The 25,327-nt window shown below is 37.7% G+C and overlaps 2 protein-coding genes across 5 annotated transcripts in view; one reads left to right on the forward strand and one right to left on the reverse strand.

Moving 5' to 3' along the window:
• mindy3 (MINDY lysine 48 deubiquitinase 3) overlaps positions 1-7,932 on the reverse strand; it is a 71,947-nt gene extending 64,015 nt beyond the window's left edge. For 2 of the 4 annotated variants that reach the window (XR_007899538.1, XR_007899539.1), the window contains exons 1-10: positions 7,067-7,931; positions 6,729-6,808; positions 6,255-6,315; positions 4,452-4,628; positions 4,133-4,184; positions 3,690-3,804; positions 3,409-3,482; positions 2,699-2,778; positions 2,286-2,356; positions 199-279 (exon numbers count right to left, since the gene is read on the reverse strand). Coding sequence is in view for 1 of the 4 variants with exons in the window: in XM_051721650.1 (XP_051577610.1) it covers positions 199-279; positions 2,286-2,356; positions 2,699-2,778; positions 3,409-3,482; positions 3,690-3,804; positions 4,133-4,184; positions 4,452-4,628; positions 6,255-6,315; positions 6,729-6,808; positions 7,067-7,160 (885 nt within the window). In the remaining 3 variants the exon portion in view is untranslated. Of the gene's footprint in view, positions 1-198; positions 280-2,285; positions 2,357-2,698; positions 2,779-3,408; positions 3,483-3,689; positions 3,805-4,132; positions 4,185-4,451; positions 4,629-6,254; positions 6,316-6,728; positions 6,809-7,066 lie in introns of all 4 variants that reach the window. The other 2 variants (XR_007899540.1, XM_051721650.1) reach the window with 2 other exon arrangements.
• A 1,438-nt stretch (positions 7,933-9,370) lies between these two features.
• si:dkey-12j5.1 (uncharacterized) overlaps positions 9,371-25,327 on the forward strand; it is a 115,966-nt gene continuing 100,009 nt past the window's right edge. The window contains exons 1-8 of the mRNA XM_051721651.1: positions 9,371-9,571; positions 9,991-10,091; positions 10,205-10,351; positions 10,521-10,670; positions 15,089-15,195; positions 16,648-16,771; positions 19,130-19,243; positions 23,414-23,482. Coding sequence (XP_051577611.1) covers positions 9,505-9,571; positions 9,991-10,091; positions 10,205-10,351; positions 10,521-10,670; positions 15,089-15,195; positions 16,648-16,771; positions 19,130-19,243; positions 23,414-23,482 — 879 coding nt within the window. The 5' untranslated portion in view covers positions 9,371-9,504. The remainder of the gene's footprint in view (positions 9,572-9,990; positions 10,092-10,204; positions 10,352-10,520; positions 10,671-15,088; positions 15,196-16,647; positions 16,772-19,129; positions 19,244-23,413; positions 23,483-25,327) is intronic.

The raw sequence follows: 25,327 nt of genomic DNA on the forward strand, positions 1-25,327 counted from the left end.
CCCATACTCCCCCTCTCTTTTCACCTTTTTTCTTCCAGAAGACATCTAGAGTATTAAATCTATTAGCAAGCACATTCTTGTGTTTTTGAGTCTTCATTAAATAATGAAATAAAAGAAGGCTAACTGCCAGACCCCTTCAGATAAGAGAGAGTAGATGAGTGTGGAAAAGGAAGAAAAAAAAAGCTTATTTTAACTCACCTTAGTGAAGAATACTGAGAGATGTGTCTCACTGCCAAGGATCCAAATAGGGAACTTTGGAGATTTGAGAAATGCACCAACCTTTTAAAGCAAAAAAGAGACAGGGGTTGAGGGCCAATCTCCATACCAATGCCATGACAAGCTACATTCCAGAAGCAGGTTGATTCACTGCGGTATTATGATTGGAAACATGTAGGAATTAACTTTTTACCAAACTTGATGGTTAAAAACATTATTCAGTCATTCTTTAAGCTTATTTTGGAACAGTGTTATGGAAAGGAACCATGTTTTGAAAATGTTTCTTAACAGCTAGAATGTTCACTATGTCTGTGTCTCAAATACTGTGTGAGACAGCTCTCGCCTATCAAGAAAGCATTTTTGAGCATCATAAGCATGTTTCGAACATTTGTAATGCACATATGATGCTCAAAAATGCTGTTGCAATAGGCAGCTCATAAAGTTGAGACACTGGTGGAAATATCAGATTGTCACTTCATCCCAGGTTGGCAGTATTCCTATTAAACACTGAAACATACAACTAATGAGCTGCATACATAAGCTGCACATTTACACACTGCATCAACAAATCAAAATCTAATTAAAACTGAATGAGATGAAGAGTCAGCAATTTAACACGTGAAACACAAGACTGGAGAATTTAGCAGTATAATCAAGTACAGAGAGTTCAAAGCGTAACTCTACACACTCAGCCAAGAGCTCCGAGCTCCAGCAGTGCATCCAAACACTGAAACCCCTCAGACTCCACTCACATCACTCAACAGGTGAGTATCAGCAAAATATTTTAGGCGCGGAGACATTCCAGGGGTGTGCAGATTAAAAAGATCATGAATATTCTGATTGTGGCTCGGATGGTTCTAAATATGAGGTGATACATTCCTTTGCACCTCTTTTCCAAACACAGCAAACTGCACATATCCTGAATTTCTGCTTAGCACCATGCCATTCAAAATAAATCAGCTTCTAATTACTATTCTGCTTTTTCTATTCTCCCAAGTTTAAAACAATACAGCCAGCCATTCCTGCCCTGGCTCATAAAACATACAGGATATGCGTGTGCACTGTGTTGTGGGCTGAATTCAGTGATGCTCTACACTTTGGTATAAGCAGAGGTGCAAGCAAGGAAACATTAACTTCTGTAAAAAGCATCACTGTTTACCCGAATATCTGTATACCTGAAGAACTGTATTGTCTTAAGGTCCTCCCAACTGTACCCAACTGTAAACTACGGATGCTAAATGTTAACTAAGGCAGTTTTTAGAAGACTTTTGTTTCAAAACATGATTTTTTGATTTCGTCACACAAACCCCAAAATACTGTCAGTAGTTTATATTCTATCATATATATACACAGAACATACTTAGTGCTCTGTCCATTATTTTAAAGTATTGGCAAAAAGAGAGTGGCTGGATTTTATTAAATCAATGACATCTGCTCTCCCTTAATTGAGACATAATGGATAGCATGTTTCACAGTAATACACACTGGTTAATTATGCTTTTTTTTTTTTATTAAATATTTTTTAATGTTACAATAAACATTTTAGATTTGTATTTAAGCATGTGAAGTATGAGTAAATAATGTAGAATGAGTAAGTGATAAAGAAAGAATAAAATAAGGAAAGAATGAATGAAAGAAATAAGAACAAAAGAAAAAGAGATCTGGAATAGTCATCATGTTAAAGACTATTCCCACAGAATTCCCCCTGTTTTGTGTGTGAAATAAACACCCAGAGAAAGACTTTGTTTCTCACCATAAAAATTCTCCAAGAACCAAAACTGTAAAATTGTTTGGCAGAGTGATAAGTCTGAGGCCAGTCCATGCAATGCAGTATTTCAGTAGGTTATTGTGCAGCAATTATATCTCACAATCACCCTGCGGAGCTGGGAACCAGCAAAACCACAAACAAACTGCAAGTCGTAGCATTTGGACACTCAGAATCTTTCACATAGCACAAGCTAACATTGGTCTCCTGATTTATCAACACTGCAGACCACCTATACCACATTGAAAACATGTAATGGTGGTGCGGTTAACTCCTGTGAATGTGTATATGAGAAGATATGCACCTTGCAATAGCGCAGTGACTCCATTAGTGTGAGGAAGCCAACAGAGGCTTGCCGGTGGATGCCATGAAGCTCTAGAAGAGAAGACAGGAAAATGTCTGTCAAAAGCATAAAATAAATGGTCCAATACATTACACTCATTGGAACCTAATTAACTTATATGCTGTTAATCTCATTCCTTCAGAAAGCCATTCTTGTGTGTGCCAAAGGTGGAACAAAACATTAGATAATGCTGCCACCAAGTGGTCAGGTCTGCAATAGCAGAGCAATTAACAACCTAGGATAACTTGAAAGTTATTAGAAAGCTTTAACAACAAACAAAATGTCAACAGAATTCCTTAGCTTATTAACATTCAATGGAAATCCTATAAGCTTATAAATATTTAATTAGCTTAATAATACTCAATTAATCTTACTCATTCCAGAACATTCTCTATCACCATCCCACACATTGGACACAGCATGGCCTGTCACCAGTAGGTTGATTAGACTTTGGCTAAAAAGAGGCAAAGAAAGAATTTTATAAAGTATGACATCAACACAGAACAGTCAGCATCTCTTCCCTGAAAATATACACAAAGGCTGAATAATTAAGCTTTAGACTTTGAGTTTAATGTATTACATACAGAGCTATAAACCAGCACTCCAGCTGAATATATTCATTTGAATGGTTTAAGAATAGACTACTAAAACGACAATATCCGCTGACCCACTTTATTTTTTCTCAATAGGACACCACTCTTGAAGCTTCTTCTCTAAAAATCAAGCATCTGGATGCTCACAGACTTGAAGGTGGCAAACTCTTTAATATCTTGCTTTTTAATTGATGAAGTTACTGCTCTTCTCTTCTCTTTTTTTCTTTTCTTTTTTTTGTGCACAGCCTAAAAATGTGGTTCACGATTCTGGAGTTGGGCCGTGCCACCAACGAACAGCACTGGAGGAACATTACCTCGACCCTGACAACACATCCAGAACAACCTACTAAAGTTTGAGAGCTTGAGATTTGGCAATAGCAAAGACATCATACTCATTGTACGTAGTCTTTGTTGCAACTATTCTTAAAACTGCAGCACTGTAGAGCCCTGCACTAGAGCAATGAATATATTAATAACTACAAGCATTTTACCTGCCATGACCATACACAGGGTCAATCAGAGGTTCAGATGTGTCTTCTATCTCGTTCTTTATGTTCTCAATCCCCTGCAAAAACATGTTGAGGGCAGTTCATATTTAGATGTGACAGATTTACCATGCACTTTCATACAAGCTCATTATTATCCCATGTTTAAAGACAATTTACAAAAACAAATTGTCAAAGATCTTTGTCATTGCTTTGTCTGTTCTCAGTGAATGTACTTTGGTGAATGGTTAATGTAAAAAAAGTATGACAAACCAAGTGTGACATACCTTTGTAAGTATGACAGAGTACAGGAATAGCAGAACCCCAAATTTGTTCCTCCAGGTGTCATACAGTGACAACACAGCCTCTCTCAGCTCAGTAACGTTCCTGAGAGTCCATTTCCTGAAGAAGGAGACCACAAAGGGATTTGTACATATAGCAAGGATCTTGACATTGAGTTGAATTGTCATGAGATACCTGAATAAAATAAAATAAATAACTGACAGATGTGTCCTGGATCTTTTTAGACAGGGTCCCTAATTTCATTGTGCAATTGGTTACTTCTGCAGCACTGCCTTTCACTATTTTAACTACTTTCTATAATGGAGTTTTCTACCAGAAACCAGCAGATTTCTACCAGAAGGAGAAGAAAGAGGTTTGCTGTTGAAGGCACAGAGGAAAAAAAACAATCCAAAGTGAAATTGGGTGGACAGAGAGTTTGTGCACTTACTGTATGACACTGTGAAACCTCTCAAAGCCAAGCTCCTCAGCAGCCAAAGCAGCTATACACAAACCATGCAAAAACACAAATGCAATTTACAAGACAGACACAACAGTGCAAAGGTAATTTTGTGTAAGATCAAACACTGTAAATGAGAACACACACATCTCAGCAAGTTCACACTACACTAAAATATCACGATGTGTCAGATATTCTGAATTTGGGCTTTCACTATCAGAGGCACATTGCACACAGTGTCTCCTTACAATGTTTATATACATCAAAGATTAGGTACTAGATTAAAAACAACTGTTTAAAACTCTCTTACTTGGTGTGTCTGTAGGCTGACTGGACTCTGGCTCCGGGTGGCTGTCTGTGATGTCAGAGCTGTCTGTGGTCTTAGCACGAGGCCAGGTGGCCAGGTGAAAGGCCTGTGTCTTATTGAGGCAGGCTGACTCCAGAATCTCACTGAGTGTGGAGCACAGGACCATCCGCTGCTCTTCCTCTGTGAGGGTACACACACACACACACACACACACAGCACAAACATCCAGTCATGCACCATGATTTCTGCACTGCATTATGTGGAGTGACATTCTATTAATTAATACAGCAGTAGGTAATACGTGGCCGAAGTAGGAAACCAAATGTACACAACTACATGATACATGAGGAGTTGATGGGAGGAGAAGAAAAACACACAAACACAATTAAGTCAGTCTGACTCAACAGCTCATCATTTGAAATCGAAACTGATCTTTGGATGGCTGCACTGATTGTGTTATAGATGACAAGGTATGCTACTTTTAGAATTGCACATTGTAATTATGAAGAAGTTGTTACTTTGGAATGCCACATTTCCAGTTACAGGCACATTGAAAGACTACAGAAAGGATATGTGCCTGTAATAAGATTGAGGAGGACGTCTTGCACTTTTATGCCTTCATATTTCCAAAATGACTTAAAATAAACTCATATTAATGCATTATGTACACAAACCAATTGAATATATAGAGACATTCAATACCATATTTGTGTAGTGTGTATAATCTCGTTGCACACACAAACATCAAAAATACCCCCGCCCCCCCAAAAAATAAATAAATAGACAACTCTTGGCATATTACATCATAACATCATGCCAAGAATTTTTTAAAGCAAGACATGGTAATTGACCATTCGCTCAGCTCTGCCTTAAAACCGTTTTTGAGCAATCATAGCCACTGTTTCCGTTCACAATTTCACTGGCAAGTGTTTGCTTTTTTCCAAGAGAGTCTATGGGAGTAATGTGTTTTTGAGTAGTTTTAAGTGGAATTTTATAGAAATTATCCAAAAATCTAAAAACAAAACTTTGTTGCTGAGTCACTTGTAATAGTGACACGAGGTACATAGAGATGATACACACTGTTTTTTCTTTCTTTTTTAAATTCTTTAAATAAATCTTGAGAAGCCCTCATTCCCAAATGAACATGTATAACATCTGCAACGACACCTACATTTGCTCCAAGGTAAATTAAAGCTAATAACTTAATGTTAATTTATTTATGTATTGATCCAAGTCTTAGTAAAGGAAATAGTAGATAAACTGTTCACAGCATCAAAAGGAGTGTGTTATGAGATGTTATGAGCAGTTCTGTTCACTTATACTAATGTTATCAGATGTGCAACTGCTTTAAATTATGCTTTTCTCTTTTCAAGTGACTGTGATGATTGTTTGCCTTAATTCTGATTCACAGTTTCCACAGTTTTCAATCAAATACATGTGTAATTTAACTATTTATTTTACAAAAAACGTCAGATAAATATGCTATAAAATATCACTCTTCTTTCCAGCCCACATAGGAATATTATCAGTTCCGTTTATGAGAACATTTTGCCAAAATCTGTGCAGTTCATGCAATCTCCCATTCATTCATATGGGAAGTCCTGCAAAGCTTGTCAGAGTAAGCAACGGTAACCAAGGGGGCAGAGCTTAGCAAAGTGTCAATTATAAGGTGAATAACACTGGTTTTGAACCTGAATGGATTTGATCAGTCTATCTTAAATGCTGTTTGAGATGCTTTAAAATGACTGGCTGAGTGTTCAAGGGTGGATAAAGGTGGAATTCCATTTAAAATAATACTGAGCAAACCTGAGATATCGCTCCAGTTTGAGCCCTCAGTGTTAAACAGAATATTCTTCAACAGGAAAGCCTAAAGAATAAGATAAACAAAAACAGTGTTCATTAAGGTTCCACTTAACCAGCCACAATCTCAATCTGACAGCAAAGCACATGTCAACACATCCATGTCACTTCAGAGTCAGACAGCATCTAACTGCAGAGCTAGTGGTTAGTCACTTCCTCTTAAGTGAGATTATCCAAGATAAAATGAGAGTTTGAGAATTTTTAAGGATATCCTGTGAAAATATAACAAGGCAACAGATGTGATGCAAATGTGGAGGACTGTCCGTACAAGACTAAGCTACATCACCTCACAGAAAAGCAGTTGTTTTGACTAGGACCATGCAAATGCATGGATGTAGACTTCACTGTCATTAAACACATTCTCATAACCCAAGAAATAAAGACTGAAATAATAAGGCTCGACGGAAAGCAGGTGAATACCTGCACAGGTGCGATGACAGCACATGGCCCGCCTTCAAACTGCTCCAGTGCACTGCGTTCTGACTCACTAAAAACAAAACCTGCGGAAATGAATTCAATAAACACATAAGCCTTTACTATGGCAATACATTGTGTAATTTGGGTTAAGTAATATGGACTTGGTACAGGTATTTGCTGACTAATGCTGAAATGATTACAATACATGTAATGGACATATAGTAGTAAAACTGTCAGTTTCAGAAGAATGTCATAGCTAATCTGTGATATCTGATGTCTTTGATAGGGATAAAGAAAACCAATCAAGAACAGACGTTTTGTTTGGCACTGGGGCTGCTTACCTTGAGACCACCTACGGAAGAGAGATGCTGACATCCCCCCGCCGCTGGGTCTACCCCACACCAGATCCACAAACTCTTTACTCGTTTCCGACATTTCTATTGATCTTGATCTTCAGATAATATTACTTCAAACCATGCATCAAAGCCAGCGAAGATTCATGTGAAAGCTAACTGCTGTAAGGCATTCGACGCGGCTAGCAGATGATAAGCAGCGCACTCGTTCTGGCCTGCTTTAGCACTATGCTGAATCTTGGGAGATTTGGGTTTGCTGAGCTGGTCGCATTGGCCACTGATGCTCTACTGATGCGTAAACAGTCCCTCGAGCAATGAATGACCGAACGTTCGCGCCAAAAGACGTTTTAAAAGAACGTTAGGTCACTGCCCGTAACGAAAGGACAAGCCCACAGCCCTCTATTCACCAGATACAGGCTAGATATGTGCTTGAAAGGAAATGTTCTTACGTTTACGGTCTTATCTGGTATTCAGTTCCTTAATTAAAGGTTTCCTAATTTTCTTTCTGTCAGGACAGGCCTGTTATGACCTCACTGAAATAACTGACTGAGGCTTGCTACGTTACCTAACGTCAAAACATGCAAAGCAAACGTTTAGCTCGTTCCTCCGACAGCTTGCTCAGCTATTTAAGAGTATCCAACGCCTGACAGCTGCACTCGACACCACCCAGAAAAAAATACGTCGAATTAAAGTTTTGAGAAAGAATTTCCGTCTGACTCGTAGAAGCAACAGAAGAATGCTCCAGTATTCATTCAGTTTATTTACTACGTGCCTCCACCTCAAGTTCGAGAGGGTCGAGATTGGTTCAAATCGAGAAGGTTCTAGTGACGTTGACTGAGGGAGAAACTTGATTGGCTGATTCAAACATCAATCACATTACAACGCTTTGACATAACGTGCTGCCCACCTAAGCACGGAGAGCTTCAGTATACAGTAAGCTGGGCCAAGCAATGTTATATAATAAAGAGATTAGGCAGCAGTACATTCTCAAAATACCAACTGTAAAGTAGGTGCACCCACAGACGGTATATTATTTTATATTTAACAGTATAAACATATAATCAGACAAAGACAAGACAATGTATCTCACTACGCAATGACTGATGCCAAAATGCGTTTTCTCTTCGATAATACATACTTCCAATAGATATAACTTTGTATATTATCACTGTCATGAAACTGGTCATAATTATTTGTTAATAAAATAAATTATATATATATATATATACTTCCAATATGTCGCAAAGTAAATATGCATAACCATTTCACATCGTTATTGTAGCCCCTAAGATGCAGAGCAGACTTCTTCAGCGCAGGCAGATTTATTTATTTTTTTTCACTTGTTTTGACTAAAAACAAGTTTATAAGTTAAAAAATAAAAAAAGAAATCTGAAAATCTTTAAAACAAGATACATTTGCTTTATCTTGTTTTAGGACTAACACTGCATAAAATACTTAGGCTTTTTTCAGAGGATGTATTGGCAGATTTTTTATTTTTTATTTTATTTTTTTTTTTAAAGGAAAACATCCTTACCATGTAGGTAAGGATTTTTAAATCCTCATCAAGAATAAGATTTTTGCAGTACATCATTGAACTAATATCAAATGTCTTACTAGAATTTTTTTGTAAATTATTTAACATGGATTTTCTTAATAGGAAAAAAATGTATAATTGTACTTGGTACCAGGTGCATGTAAAAGGGCTAGAAATAGCATTTTATCTTAGCATAAAGCTAAACGTTCACATGACAATTTACACAAGGTTAACTATTTTTGCTGCTCCAAACTGGCTTCAAAATCCCACAGAATGTACACAACGACATCGTGTTCTGATTGCATCATTTATACGGATAAATGTTTTCCAACTGAATAGACTAAATAGGCTACAAATCACAGTGAAATGCAAAGTAATCTCTTCATTAATCAAAATCCTTTTTTATGTAATTGTATTCTGATTACCAACTATTTCAATTGTAACTGTGGTGGAATATAGTTACAAATATTTAGTATTTTAAATACGTAAACCCGTTACATGTGTTCTGTTACTCCTCAACCCAGTCAACAGATTATGTTTACTTAAAAAAAAAAAAAAAAAAAAAATGCTATTTTGAATTATTAATTTCCTATTTTTTATGCTCTTTTATTTATTTTTTTAACGTGAACCTAACATTAGAAAAAGGAAAAAAATAAATAAAGAAAGGATCTAAACATTGTCCAAACATTGTTTTATGCACCAATGTTCGCAACAGAAATCCACTAGGACTTTTATTTTGACAAGGATGTTCTTACTGTTGCAGGAAGTTAACCCTTCACGTTGAAGCCCATGCGTACTGTCACGTTGGCAAGTGATCGCATCCCCAAGTGGAGACTGAACTCTCAATTTCCCCTGCAAAGTGACAGAAATACACAAACTTCATTGAACAACAATGGGAGGACAAACAAAAGCTAAAAAGAAAAATCAGTCTAAAAGAAAAGACAGCAGACCACATGGAGGTATGTCAGTTTTAGAAGTGTATAGTGTTAACCTTTCGGGTCATATTATTTATTCGGCATGTGTAGCGCAGTTCTTCTATATAGTTCACGGCAATATTGGCTTTCAACACATCACATGTTTTCAATTATAGACCGGACTGTACACTAGTCTCACTGCTTGTTTTGAGAGTAGAATTCCTTCGCGTTGAGTTTGATGTAAACATGGCGTGTGTATCAATGCAGTCTGTTTCATGTGTAAGCGAAGTTTACTGTGTCTTTGTGATAATTTTATTTTATTAATGAAAAGGTTGCCAATACCATACTTTGTCTAGACATCGTATTGAACAAATTCACTAGCCAAACCCCGTGCTTCGCCTAAGAAAACACAGATATTTGGTTGTATCAATGTTCAATTCAGTTTATTTTTGCTTGATGCTCAGGTGCCATGATGTCAACACAGGAGAGAATGAAAGCCAAGATGCAGGAAAAGGCTAAGAAGAAAACAGCTAAAAAATATACTGTTGACCAGTTATTGGAAAAGGTAACGTACTTTCTATGTTGACCCAGTGATGGTGACATTTAGATGATGATGATGATGTCAGTGCTTGCTTTCAGGCTGTGATAGTGACTGTGTGGTTTCTCTGTCTCTCTCAGACTGACGAGTGTATAGACAACTTTGACTTTGCCATGGCTAGGCTGTTTTGTCAGCGAGCGCTTGACATTGAGCCTACTAACCTGACCATCCTGGATATGCTGGGGAACATCCACGCTGAGCTAGGAGATATCGAGGAAGCCAAACAGATATCCTTTATACATACCACCACAATTGATTGTTTGATATAACCCGTAGAGTCACTCTTAGTTTGTATATTAGTCTAAACTGTCTACATGAAGCATCTGGTCTTATTTATCCTTATGTTAAAGAGAGTATGAACAAGCTTGTGTGTTATGGTCCTTGACAGCAGTGTGCGTGTTCCTGAAGGCCGTGGAGCTCAGTCCAGAGGAGGGCCACAGTAAATACATGTACCTGGGGCAGATTCATACTGACATGGAGGCTGTACAATACTTCAGTAAAGGAATCGAAATCATGCTCAACACCATGGACAAACAGGCCATTGAGGCAAGACACTGCTGAAGCATACATTTTAAAGCTGAAGTTTGTAATTGTTCTTTCTCAATGCTAAATACTTTCCCTTGTTCTATCTTAATATGCAGAGACTAATAGAGAAAATGTCTTTGAGCCATATGTTGGTTGATTTCCCTGAAAAATTGTTCAAACTTTGGCAAAACATCGTTTTGTTTGTTTGAGCATCCCAACATCCCTAAAAAGCAACTAATAGCGTTAAAAACTATCGTGACTATCTGTTTGTTTTCCAACCAATGGCAGACAGGGAAAGTATTCGGGAAACTCGTTTGATAACAATAATTATTTTTGCAATTCCCTTTGGTGATGCTAGTGGTGCAGAAATTACACTTTAGATTTAAATTAATTTTCAATCTACTTATTCTTATTTCACATATGTGTGCACATTTCTGTTTTTGGCAGTTGTTTTCATACCAAAGGAACTTGCAAGTAAATTGTAGTACATTGCAATTACCAAAAGCAGGCAACTAATAAAACAAGTAAAGTTCTAAGGCTAAACCTCAAGCATTGATTAAATATTATTTAAATTGCACACATTGTGCCAGTTCAGTAGCTGTACTAGATATAAGTACTAAGAAGAGCTGCGGCCCCGAATAAACCCCACCTGATCTATATGTATAAGAGATACAGTATCATAACTTTACTTAATCGGTTAGCCAACATTTTTGCCAGTACTTGGACGGTAACTCTTACACTCACTTGGATCTTTGTCCTTTTTAAGAATCAAACTGATCCGGGCTTTTGCTATGGTTGGGGGAAGCTTTCCATTCTTTAATGATTTTGTATAAACTTCTAACAAAAGTGGAGCCAGTTCTGTAGCATAAGATCTAAAAAATTCAGCGGCAAAGCCGTCTGTCCCAGGAGCCTTGCCTGTTGCTAAGGACTTAATTACCTCGTCAAGCTCCTCCAAGGTTATCTCAGAATCAAGAGAATTTTTTTGTTCAGTCGTCAATTTAGGGAGTTCTAATGGTTCCACAAAGTTTCTAATATCTTCATAAGTTGACGAAGACATGGAACTGTAAAGATCAATATAGATTTCTTCAAAAGCATTATTAATATCAATGGCCGAGGTAAAAATTTCACCACCAGCAGATTTCACTGAGGGAATGGTAGAAAAAGACTCTCTGCTTTATATATCTAGCCAATAGCTTCCCTGCTTTGTCCCCCGATCTCAAAATATGACTGTCTTGCCCTGAATAACCAAAACTCCACCTTCCGGGACAAAATAGTATTATATCTGTATTTCAGTCAGTCAATTCTCTGAGGCCATCAGATGACATTCGGCACTTTTAATATTCCCTTCCAACTCCACAAGTTCTCGTGCTTTAGATTTTTTGATGAATGAGGCTTACTGTGTGATCCGACCCCTAAGAACAGCCTTAAGTGCCTCCCAAGCCATGCCCACAGAGGATACCGTGGACCAGTTGGTCTCCATATTGACATTGATTTTAGTCTTTAACATTTGTTGGAAATCAGGATTTTGCAAAAGGGATACATTAAAGTGGCAACTACATGATTTTTTCTCTGTGTGTGGCAACATCTCTAAACTCACCAGGGCATGATCTGAGACTAAAATGTTTCCAGTTGAGCAATCAGCAACAGATGAAATTAGTGACTTAGATATAAAAAAAAAAATCTATTCTAGAATGTGAGCATGTAGATATTGTGCGGTCATCCATAGTGTCCATTCTCAATCTGGCCAGGAACTTCAGTGTAAAAACGATCTTCCGTCAATGCAAAAGTTTCTTGGAATGTCATTCCACAAAACAAACTCCAGCCGCTAGGTGGAGCCAACGCAAAAAGAAACAAAAATGGCACCCAGCTTCCTTAGACAGTCGAGCCACTTAACAGCGAGTCAGTCCACTCACATAAGAAATGACTGATTATTTACTCACCCATAGTAGTGGATGAAGGCCAGTGCCTTTTTGGGGCACAAAAATACTTTGCTGCCGTCCTTGGTGTCTATTCTCAGTTTGGCCAGAAACATCAGTGCACAAGCGATCTTCCGTTGATGTAAGAGTTTCTTACATTCCTTGAACCGATCGCGTTTCTCTCTTGTCGAATTCACAAAATCGGGGATCAAGAAAATATTGTGATTCTTCCAAGAAAGTTTTCCTTTGCTCCTCACCTGGCGCAACACGAGATCTTTATCGGATGATCTCAGAAATTTGGCCAGAATTGATCGGGGCCTGATCTCTGAGCTGGGACTCTGTGAGCTCGCTCGATTTCCAGCTTATGGCCTGTACAGCAGACTCGAGAAGAGCTCGTCCAGGAATTTCACCATATCTCTGCCCTCTTCATGCTCAGGAATTCCAACAATCCGTATATTGTTCCTTCGGCTCATATTTTCAAGATATTCCAGTTTTTCCAAAATGTGTTCCAAGACGTTGTTTTGGACGCGGGCGGATTAGCGTAAAATTCTCTTTCTGATGACTCCAGATAATCGATCCTTTTCTCAACATCTGTCACTCTTGTAACCAACTCTAAGAACTTTGCTTCCATCACCGTAATCGATCGACATATTACAGCGAGATCCTCCAAGTCAGCAACAACCTTCGTCAGCATCACCGAGATGTTGGACAGTTGACGCTGGATTTCTTCTCCCGACGTGCCTTCCAAATCGAGTCCCCGGCTCGCAGGCCCGTCAGAGGCCTCAGCTTGAACACGTAAGTGTCTTTTAATATCTCCAGAGTCTGAGGATTTTGACTTCTTTGCCATGTTTGCCTCAAAGAGCAAATATGTAACTGGGTGTATCGAATCTCACCGGTTATAACACGAAAATAATTAAAAAACTAGCAAAGTGCGCAGAGTTTGTGATTCACATGTCTGCTTCTTGCATACCCCCCCAAAAGGTACGATGTTTAATGAATTAACTGGGTTTTTCATGTTGAGTCTGAAGTCGCAGTGGGCTGTTTACATAGAAATGTGATTTTAGACCAAAAAACATTTTTTGACTCTTGTGTTTAATGATATTTTTATTTTCAGCTTTCAAGCCATGTAAATGTTATCACCAAATTCAAACAATAAATGTTGTTTTGAAGCTTCTTAATGTGGTGACCAATCATGCTAATGGATGCACTTCATATAGCGCTCTCCGTGATATTTAGATATTCATAGAAACATAATAATTATAACATTAGAAAGCTGAGACTTTCTTTTTCACCCCCCATCCACATCCCTATCGAAGCTGGCCACAGGGGAGACAGCCTCCACCACTTTTTCCCATTTACCCGCATCTTACTTTCGGACATGATATTATAAAGCTTCCCAAGGAGAACTTTTTCCTTGCAGTAATTTCCTCAGCTCTTGTCTACTGAAGTTTTTGTTTCTTTTCTTTTCCTCCATGTCAAATTAAAAGTTATCAAATGGTTAGCAGCAAGTAAATTCTTCTGTCATTAAGATAACACATCTCACACGTTACATACTTTTTTAAATCACGAGGTGATTGCTAATTTAAAATAAAAAAAAGGTTTATAGATAAATGTATCATTACGATTTAGCAGTATTGAAGTATTGAATTTGGCTATGTGACAAGGCAAGCCTATGAGCAGGCTGATCAGACAACGTAAAAGCCTGTCTTTTTATTCTTATGAAAAAAAATTAAGTTAAGAAAATATTTGAGAACTTAAGAATTTTTCAAGAATTGCACTTAGGAACGTTCTTACGCACTTCTTATAATTTATCCTAAGAACTTTCTTAATTTTTTTCTTAAGAACGTTTTCGTGAATCCTGCCCCAGTAGTCTTAATGAAAGGCGGTGTCATTGTCTTGGGGAGAATTGTGCCCTTTTCAACAAAAAGGAGGAGGAGGCCAATGAATGTCTTTTGTTTTATATGCAGTTCAGTCCTTCAACATTAGAGGGCAGTGAAACTTAAGCAGACAGACTGTTGAGTCCTGTGAAATTCTGTCTTTTGTACAATGATAATTGAAGTGTAATACCTAGTCAACCTATTACATTTGTGTTAAAGGAATAGATCCTTTAACAAAAAAATAAATAAAAGATTTTTTTAATTGTCATTATTTACTCACCCTCATGTCACTGGAAACCTGAAAGCTGTTATTTAGTTTGTTTTTGTGGAACACAAAGAGTATTAAGTTCCACTCTAGTCCTTGGAAGACTTGGAGTATAGCACAGTATTTGGACTACTTTTATGTTGCATTTATGGTGTTTATTTATTTATTTATTGTCTTTTTGGAGCTTGAGAAACGTGGTCACTAGTCATGTATGGAAAAAAGAGCTGCGTGAAGAGTCTGCCTTTGTGTTCCACAGAAAAAAATAACAGCATATAAGCTTTGAATGACACATAGGTAAGTAAATAATGACATAATTTTCATTTTGTGGTGAAATACCCTTTAAAATTAATTGACAACAGCTGTGAATCTGTTCCCTAATAGGCTAATGCATTGGGAGCAGCTGCATTCCCCTCTGAGGGTGCTGTCACAAACAAGGATGTGTCTGTGGCCTTCTGTTCCATCGCTGAGATCTTCTTCACTGATCTATGGTAAATATCTCTCTATTTTTATCACATATCCTGGCTCTCGCTCAACTTATGTTCTTCTATGTTTGCCTTATGGCCTTTCTCACTCCTTTCTCTGTCAACCTCTTTGGCTTTCTGTGCCTGATGATATGACCCTCCCCCCCCAACACACATACACCTGGGATGTGGCAGACTGGAGCCCATCTGTTCTGAGACCTGCAGAAAATATCTAATCACAGACTGGTTGATAGGGGAATGGAGAGAGGGAAAGGGATGTGTATTCAAGATGAGAGTAATGGAATGAGAGAGATGAAAGTAGACTTGAGATGTGTTGATTGCTGAGAATCTTGGCACAGTGCAACATCATTCTAACATACTAACCTGGAGCTTGCAATTCAAAGCAGCAGGAAAAGGTCAGATTTATTGGTTTTGGTTATATGTTAGCATCACACCGTTTCACACATGGATGTACATTATAAAAGTACAACAGCAGCCCTAGCAAAGTAGTTCATCTCAGTGCTTTTCCTCTTGATCTATGGCTGTACATGCTTATCAGTGTGTGTTGTTTTGGTAGTTTTTTGCTGCAGGCGATACTTGTAACTGGAAATACAAGAGCAGGAAAGCGTGTGTGCTACAAATAAAAGTTTTTAGAATAGTGTGGAATGCCCCTGGGTGCTGTAAAATCTCTGGTTTAGTTTTTGTGTAAATATTTTATTACACTGTTTCTCCTGTAAGGAGAAGGGGGTCGATGAGTCAAAGATATTGGGTCTCATTCTCTAACCATGTATATGCAATTGTTTGTATGTAAAACCTGGTTGAAAAATTATGATTCATCAAATAGTCTGTGCTTGCATGTACTTTTTTTTAAATAAAAATGTTGTAGTAGTAACATTTATAATAAAAATTGTATAACATTTAGAACCAACTCTAAGCCCTATTCAGATGGGACTAATTTTCCCTGAAGGCATTAGGAAAAATCATATTTCACAGACGTAAGTGACCCTACAAAAAGTCTTACTTATTTCAGAGTAACAAAACTGATGTTGAGCATTATAAAACTGTGTTATAGCTTGATGTGAGAGAGATTCTGCATTAAAATGAAACTTGCTATGCATGCACTTAGACAAGAATGCATCTTCAGAGAATGTAAGGATACTGGATGTTTTGCAGAGATTGACAAATAGCTGTAAAGGTGAGGTTGTGTGAAAAGCCCTTATATGGAGATTATTTGTCCATGAATTTATGCAAATTAGTAACTGCTGGTATTCACTCCCTCATGTCAAATAAATAGGATTCTTCAACTTTATTTAACTTAAATTATGTGTGATTGACACATAAGTACAGACATTTTGCTCGAGAACCTTGTCTGCACACATAAGACTTCTATGCAATTATTATTGATTTAGACACATTGAGTTAATTTTATGTGCTATAAAGGCTTTATTAAGGCTTTATAACTGATTTATTTTCTAACAGCATGGAGGAGGGTGCCGCTGATCGCTGTAAGGAGGCCATCAACAAAGCTCTACAGTACAATGAACACAACCCTGAAGCACTGCAGCTCATGGCCAGCTACCTGTTCAGCATTGAGAAAACAGAGGTACAGGATATTTACCCATCCAATAAATTACCCAGAGTTCCCTCTCTGTCTCAGTGGTTCACTGCACTCTAAGAAAGAGGAGATGAGCCTCTGGCTCGCCGTCAACCCATCATCGCTTTTACTTAGGGGCTTTGTGCCGTTATTGCACTCTGAGGAGCAGGTCATTATGAAGTCATAATTAGAGTAGGTGGAGAGCAGCTGAGAGAGCTGAGTCATGTGTTGCTCGGAAGAATACACAGAAATAGTGTGTAAAATGAGAGAGAGATTTTAGGCATGTATGGTTTTTTTTTCTCTCTGTATGAATGAGAGAGAAAGCTTTTAGGCATGTATGTTTTTTGTTTTTGTTTTTTTTTGCTCAGAGAGGGAGAAAGATAGCAAAAGAGAGAGAGGTCACAGCAAATGAATTCTATTCTAAGTTATTAACAAGCAAGCTTGTTTTAAATGACACATTCACTGCTAGCGCAAACATCACTCCATTGCACTGCAGTTCTTTATTAAACCACTTGGGGGCAAACAGGCATAAGGCCAGCACGTCAGTGTGATAGAAGTTCTTGCAACTTTTATGGGCATATTCACTTCCATTTCACTTCAGTAGACTAACAGCAGAATCTGACTTGGCAATCTGAAACTTCTGGCTTATTGTGTCTTCTGACCACACCAACTTTTCATTCTTGCACTTTTCTGTCTCATCCTATCCTATACTGAGTGCGTTTACATGGACAAGAAGCATATTGTGAGAACGCAGCTTATTGAGAGAAAGCTGCATTCCTGTTTACATGTACTGTATAAGTGGCGTACTCTTAACTCGTGTATACATGCGGCTTGGTGAGAGCAGCATTCTCCAGAGCAACGTAATACCCCCACAACGCTTGTGTAAATAACAAATACAGCATCTGAGAAAGGCTTTGTGATTTTACTCTCTGTTGCTTTGTGTTATTTACATATATTCCACAGTTGTTTCCATAACTTTCTGTTGCGACCTGCATTGGAATTGCACAGCAAATGTGGGGTTTTCTCTCTTACATAAAACACCGGTATTCCCCCAATGTATGAGCGCATATACGTGGAGATAAGGGACAGTCGATAATTTACACTGGTGTTTATAAATGAGTATAGTTTTTTGTGTATGTGCTTTCCCTACTGTACTCCTGGAAATGTTGACATCTTTCTGATTTGTTTACTTCTTGTTCAGCTCCATACAATGACGTGTGTTACCCCTGTCTGTTCACGCACATGCGCACTCTTCAAAAACCTGTGTGAAAGGCGCTTATGTGTTTTCTTTGTCAGATAAGCCGCGTTCTCCGGGAGAAACCTAGGTGTGTTAAACTGCTTTCTCTTAATCCCTTAAGTGGCGTAAGGAAACCCGCGTTCTCGTTTACATGGCGTTTTAGAACGGCGCTATCTGCAAAAACAGTTTTCTTAAGTTAATGTAAACAGGGTCATTATTGTATGCCTCTCATCTTATACCACTTTCTTTTATCCTATCCTACTTCCTCTCCTATACACTTCCTCTCATCCTTTCCTGCTTCCTCTCATCTTATCCTGCTTCCTCACATTCTATACTACTTCCCCTCCTATAACACTTTCTCTCATCTTATCCTACTTCCTCTCATCCTATCCTACTTCCTCACATCCTATCCTAGTTCCCCTCCTATAACACTTTATAGCATCCTATCTTACTTCCTCACATCCTATCCTATTTTCCCTGCTATACCACTTCATCTCATCCTATCCTACTTCTCACATCCAATCTTCCTCTCCTAAACCTTTTCCTCTCATCCTATCCTACTTCCTCACATCCTGTCCTACTTTTACTCCTATACTTTATCCTCTCATTCTTTACCACTTACTCTAATTTGTACCACTTTCATCCTATACCACTTACTTTCCTCCTGTATCACATACTCACATCCTATACTAAAAGTCATCCCATACTACTACTTGTCCTACTTCCTCTCATCCTTTCCTACTTCCTGTCATCATATACCACTTCCCTTCATCATATTTTACTTTCTCATTCTGTCCTAGAGACAGATGGATGGGCATATGTCTGTATTATTACAATTAGAGTGGCAAGTCCTCTAATGCGATACAATCACTTTAAATAATGACAGAATTTTCTTATTGGGTGAACTATTCCTTTAACAACATCATGCATCCCCAGTGCCAACCAATGCATTGAGTAGTAACAGCAAGATTTAGGTGAGAGAAGCAGTTTCATTGCTGCCCACGGCAGGCAAAGGCACATATTAAAATCAAATTTCAATATTAGAGTACTGTTTTTACTAGTTGAATATACTCGATTAATTGGTTACTCGTGCACATCCCTATCTTTGATAGTTTTTTAATAACTTGCAGGAGGGACGTGAGTACCTGAAGAAGAGTGTGTTGTTATGGTTACCTAGTCTACAGAAAAAGGAAGAGTCATCATCAAGAGGAGACCATGATATGCAAGAGGAAGATCAGACTAAGGTGTGTATATGTGTTTTTGTGTTCCAATGGCAATGTATAGATGAAGACAGAGATGCGACACATCCTGACCTCTCATTTGACCTCTGTCTGATGGTATGAATAGAATTATAACTGTGCTTGGAGATGTGTTAAGTCTGGGAAAGATAAGGGAAGAAAGGAAACAACATTTTTATCTTAATGCCAGGCCAAGGCTGTGGCAGTCTGCTGCAAGGCTGACCCTGCGGCCACAAACACATACATTCAAACACACACACACAGAAGTCAAACATCTCAAGTGGCCAGACAGTCCCAACATTCTAACCACCACATACGAGGAAAACAGCAGCAACACTGTGTTATGTGCAAAAAAATAATAAAAAAATAGGGGCTTTTAAACTTACACATCACCCTTACTAAAAATTAGAACTGTAAAATTTAATAGAAATATCATTTTAAATGATCTCTCAGGGAGAATCTGTGAGACATATTTTACTCAATACCAAAGTAATAATGAGCCATCCATGATTTTACCTGTAGTTCTGACACTTTTTAAATGACACAATAGAGGAACCCCATTGGCTCCAATGGTAAACATAAGGGCAAGTAGAATGTAGAATAAAGAGTTTTATAGTCAGGACAAAATAATGAACAAGTTCTGAGTAAAGTCCTCCTCTGGAATAAAGGTTTTGTTCAAATTATATTTGATATTAGAAAACAAACCGGCCATGTTTGCCATCAGAGATTCATATATTCTCTATAGAGATGACTTCAATAATTATGAGCCTAATGTAAAGAATAAATATTTGTTAAGGAGTACAAACAAACATTTTCACTAAAAGCACAGTCCCACCTCAGTAAGGTGATAGTTAAAGAAATATTCCAGGTTCAATACAAATTAAGCTCAACTGACAGCATTTGTGGCATAATGTTGATTACCACAAAAATTTGTTTCGACTCATCCCTCCTTTTCTTTAAAATAAGCAAAAATCTGGGTTCCAGTGAGACACTTACAATGGAAGTGAATGGGGCCAATTTTCGGAGGGTTTAAACAGAAATGTGAAGCTTATAGTTTTATAAATACACTAACATTAATTCTTCTGTTAAAACTTGTGTATTACTTCAGTAGTTTTACAGTCGTTTTAGGGTTTGTTAACATCGCCATGGTAACGAAGTTGTAAAATTGGCTATAACTTTACACAGGTGCAAGGGGGTTATAGAGAACGGAGGAGGTGAGAACTGGCTTGAGAATATAAATAATAGTTTAATGATCAACTTAACCAAAAACACACAAACATAACCACACACAGGGCAGCTGCCTGTAATTCTCTCTCTCTCTAACTGTCGTCCCCGGCCGCCTTTATCCCTTGCGCACCCAATCAGGCTGATTGGGGACCGGGCGTGTGTCATTCCAGCCCGGCGCCCCCCCTCCTCCGCTCTACAACAGAAAAGGTTAATAAGTGATGTTATCAAATTAAAATAATTTTTACACGCATATCATTTATGTCTTGTGGCTATACTTTTGAAACAGTGAGTATTTTTATGTTAAAAAAATTGGCCCCATTCACTTCCATTGCAAGTGCCTTACTGGAAACAAGATTTTTCTTTTTTTTTTTTTTTTAAGAAAAGGAGGGACGAGTCAAAACACGTTTTTGTGGTAATCAGTATCATGCCACAAATACAGTCGATTGAGCTCAACTTGTATTGAACCCGGAACATTTCTTTAATGTACAGTCAGAATATTATAACTGGGCCTATAGAAATAAGGTGTTAATTAAATCAAGATAGTTTAGTTTGATTTCCTACAGCATCTTGATATGCAACTACATAACTGCATTAAATTATATATAATGTAATTATATATAATGTAAATAATTTACAGTATAATGTATAAGCATGTAATATTACATGCATTTATGTATTAAACTAACTTAGCATGTATGGACTGTGTATGTCAACCACCACCGAAAAAAAATATGACCAAAGAAAAACCCTATTTACATTGTAGAAGAAACCACAGATAAACAAACCTCACCTGAACTGACTAGTGGAGGGAGTTTATAATAGTGCTTGTTTACTTTTCTGCTGGTTAAAATTTCATGGAACTTGCCTGTTGCTTGGATTACATTTATGATATGTAGATGCAAGATTGCTACAGTTTTATTTGGATAATCCTTGTGGGTAAGAAGGTTTGTGTACTAAAGGGTTTGTATGTTGTATGGCTATTTATAAGTTTGAAGCATGGTGTAATTGGGTTCAGTGCCCTCATTATCAACTTTCTTTTTACATAGCTGACTCAGTAACAACTCATCCAGTATATGATGAAATAGATTGTGTTAGTACATACACCCGATAATGCCACAGTCAGTTTGCAGTAAACAGCAGAAAAGAGGTGGCCCTGATGGAAACCTGATTTGTTGAAAGAGAGAAAGGTGTTTATGAAGAGGGATTATTGGAATGGACGGACATTTCCACTGAGACTTGAGAAAATCTGTCACAACAACCAGAAAATACATTTAAAAAAATTCTATCCCAATATGCCAGTCAACTCACCAATATTTTTTAAATAATATCTCTGTCAAATTAAAGGAGTGGTCCAGGTTCAAGCCAGCTAAGCTTTATCACTGTAGATTGCATGCATCTGTTTGCACTTCCGCAGTTAATTAAGAATGTAAATTCTAAGACTTTATTAACTAGTCATTAATCTTATAGTTAATACAAAATCATTTTGTTTAAACATTGGCTCTTAACACTTACTTCGTTTACTAATTTTAAATCTTGACTTGTACACATAAATAACTAATATTGGCATTATATTTATGCTGTTTAGCCAGAGAGATAACTGGCCCCCACAGTGAGCCTGATTTCCCCCAAGTTTATTTTTCTCCATTAACCAACATCTTATGGAGTTTTGTGTTGCTTGCCACTGTCGCCTTAAGCTTGCTCACTGGGGATCTAAATGTAAATATAATTATTATGTATTATTTATTTGAAGGCACAATTTACAATCTTTTTTTTTTATTATTATTATTAAACCGCACTGTTATGACTCAAAAACATTACTATATTACAGCTTTTTCTGTTAAAGGTGCTATATGTAAGATTGACAACAAGCGTTTGAAATGAGTACTGCAGTCCAAATTCAAAATATTGGAGAGTTGTCTGCCCCGCCCCAGACTCGAAATTCATGCGGGTTGCCAGAATGTTGACACGCAAATTAGCCAACTCAGCATCCGTTTTAAAGGATTTCTGGGCTTTAAGCTGTCTCCATCTTCCAAAGGCATCTCCAGTATTTATCCTTGTTTTACTACGCCTCTGGTCATGGTGGTTTTTAGACGGATGGCGAAGCTTTTTAGGTCGGGTGGAATCTGTTATCTCTGATCCAGTTCGTTTGCTGGCTTCCAAGGCTGCAGCATGCAGTGTTGTTTGCCTGCAAGCTTGTTCAAATCTGGCAACCCGGCGGTGTTGAAATACTATTGGTGAGTGGGCAGTGGGCGGGATCACACAGGCCAAAACAGAAACAGAAATTCCGGCCCGGAATGGAAACTTCAAAGTGGAATATACTGGCTGTAGCATTGTTACCGGAGAAGCCAGTATTTCAACTTAGCATGTTTCCTAATTCTCTAATGACATATTATGGTCATTTTATGATTTAGTACAGTAAAAATATTACATATAGCACCTTTAAAGCATAATTTTCTGTAAAGCTGCTTTGAAATTATGTATGTTGTGAAAAGCATTATACAAATAAAAATGACTTGATTACTACAGACAATTTTTTTGTGTAAAATCAACCTGAATTCCTTCCTTATAGTTGTCTTTGTGTTTTAACTTGGGAAAATAGAAAGTAATAATATAAAACAATTGCACTGCCTTTGATTCTTCTTTACTAAATTGTGTACAAAAACGTTGTCTAACATTCCTGTGATAAAATTATGATTGCATATCTTTCTTGTGTGAATCAGCATGCAAAATGTTTTCAAATTCATAGACGCACATCAGAGTTTATGTCTGATTAAAAATAGATGCTAGAAAACACAATATATATTTTTTACATTTATTTTCTAATTAATTTCTGTAAATTAAACATTGAAGAGAAACTTCCACTACTATTTCCAAATGATTTTATAATTCCATCACATTATTACTGTTATAGCATACCTTTCAGTTAACATTTGTTCTTTTGTGTCTTAGAACAACATCCCGCCTTTTGAAACTAGAATAACAACAGCCAAACTGCTAATTGAGGCCGAGGAGTTAGAGGTAAGAAAATTTTGTAGCACAACACTTTCAGGAAGAACATTTCAGATGGATCTATTTCCTTTCCTTCTTCATTGCATTTTATACAATATTATTTGTCACGTTGTAAGTGATACAGTTATTTAGGATCTAAAGATGACTGGCTGCACAGTGGCCAGTGAAGGTAAAAAAAAAAAAGCAGTACCAAGCTAATACAAAAACATGAGCAATTGTAAAAAAAAGTGTTACCACACTCATGGAAAACCTGTAAATATCAGGGAACTTTAAAATTGTGTATATCAGGCATGGAAAAATCAAGGAAATGTAAAAAGTAATGGAACTTAATATAATGAATATACATTCACTGTGCACTTTATTAGGAACGCTATGGTCCTAATAAAGTGCCCGACGTGGTCTCCTGCTGTTGTTGCCCATTCGCCTTAAGGTTCGACGTGTTGTACATTCTGAGATGCTATTCTGCTCACTACAATTGTACAGAGTGCTTATCTGAGTTACCGTAGCCTTTCTGTCAGCTCGAACCAGTCTGGCCATTCTCTGTTGACCATTCTCATAAACAAGGCGTTTCCGTCGCAGAACTACCACTCACTGGATGTTTCTGTGTTTTGCACCATTCTGAGTAAACTCTAGAGACTGTTGTGTGTGAAAATCCCAGGAGATCAGCAGTTACAGAAATACTCAAACCAGCCTGTCTGCAATCAACAATAATGCCACGGTCGAAATCACTGAGATCAAAATTTTTCCCCATTCTGATGGTTGATCTGAACTTTAACTGAATCTCCTGACCCGTATCTGACCCGATTTAAAGTATTGTATTGCTACCACACGATTGGCTGATTAGATAATAACATGAATAAGTAGGTGTACAGGTGTTTCTAATAAAGTGCTCAGTGAGCATATATTTATATTTTTTTATTATTATACTCTATTCTAAAATATTTTCACCCAAACGCCCTGCTGCAGGGGCTCTACAGCCGGAACCAAAGTGTGTGTGTTGCTCGCTGTACTACCTGCATCCGAAACAATATCTACAGGCTTCTCTTTCTCACTGACCTCCACTAGCATTCGGATGCATGTCTCTAACTCATTAATCTTCTCCATCAGCCTGACTAATTCCTTACATTTATCACATGTAAATCCCTCACTGCTGACGGAGGAAGCTATCATAAACATGTGGCATGCAGTGCAAGTAGAAATAACGTGTACTAATGCCATGACTTACCACAGTTGTTTGTTGTTGTGGTTCTTCTTGGGCAGCGTGGGTTTGAGATCGATGTGAATCCGTCACGCAATTGTTTGTTGTTGTGGTGGTTCTTGATAAGTGGTGCTTTGAGATCTATGCAATAATCCATGTAACACAGAGGAGAAAATGGGTGCACGCGATAAAAAAAGAAAACGGATGCGTGCGGAAAAATGGAGTGGGAACCCTGGTGTAATCTTTACGTTTTGTAAGTAGATTTGTCATCTAACATCACTACACAGCCAGGAGCCCCACAACCCTTCTGGAATTGAGTGAAACTGTTTCCACAGTTAACATTAATGAAAAGGAAAGGAGAACTAAAGATTAGTTTCCCTTTTCTCTCAGAGGTAATACTACCTTTGAATAATGCAGGAATGGTATTTTATTTGCACTTTACTATGACCTTTCCAGTTGTGTGAGAGTGTGCAGTAAGGCCGCTTTGTGCAGAGAATGTGAACGGCCTCACACCTGTCCAACACTCTGAGAGAGAGGTATCGGAAAAAGTGAGAGAAATGAGAATTTAAATAAGAACAAAGGAGAGAGAGAAAGAATGACAGAATGAAATACAGCAGGACCAGGAAAGTGTGAGCCAGTTTGGGAGCGAGAGAGAG

This window comes from Myxocyprinus asiaticus, chromosome 16 (assembly GCF_019703515.2).
Source record: "Myxocyprinus asiaticus isolate MX2 ecotype Aquarium Trade chromosome 16, UBuf_Myxa_2, whole genome shotgun sequence".
NCBI classification, from domain to species: Eukaryota; Metazoa; Chordata; class Actinopteri; order Cypriniformes; family Catostomidae; genus Myxocyprinus; species Myxocyprinus asiaticus.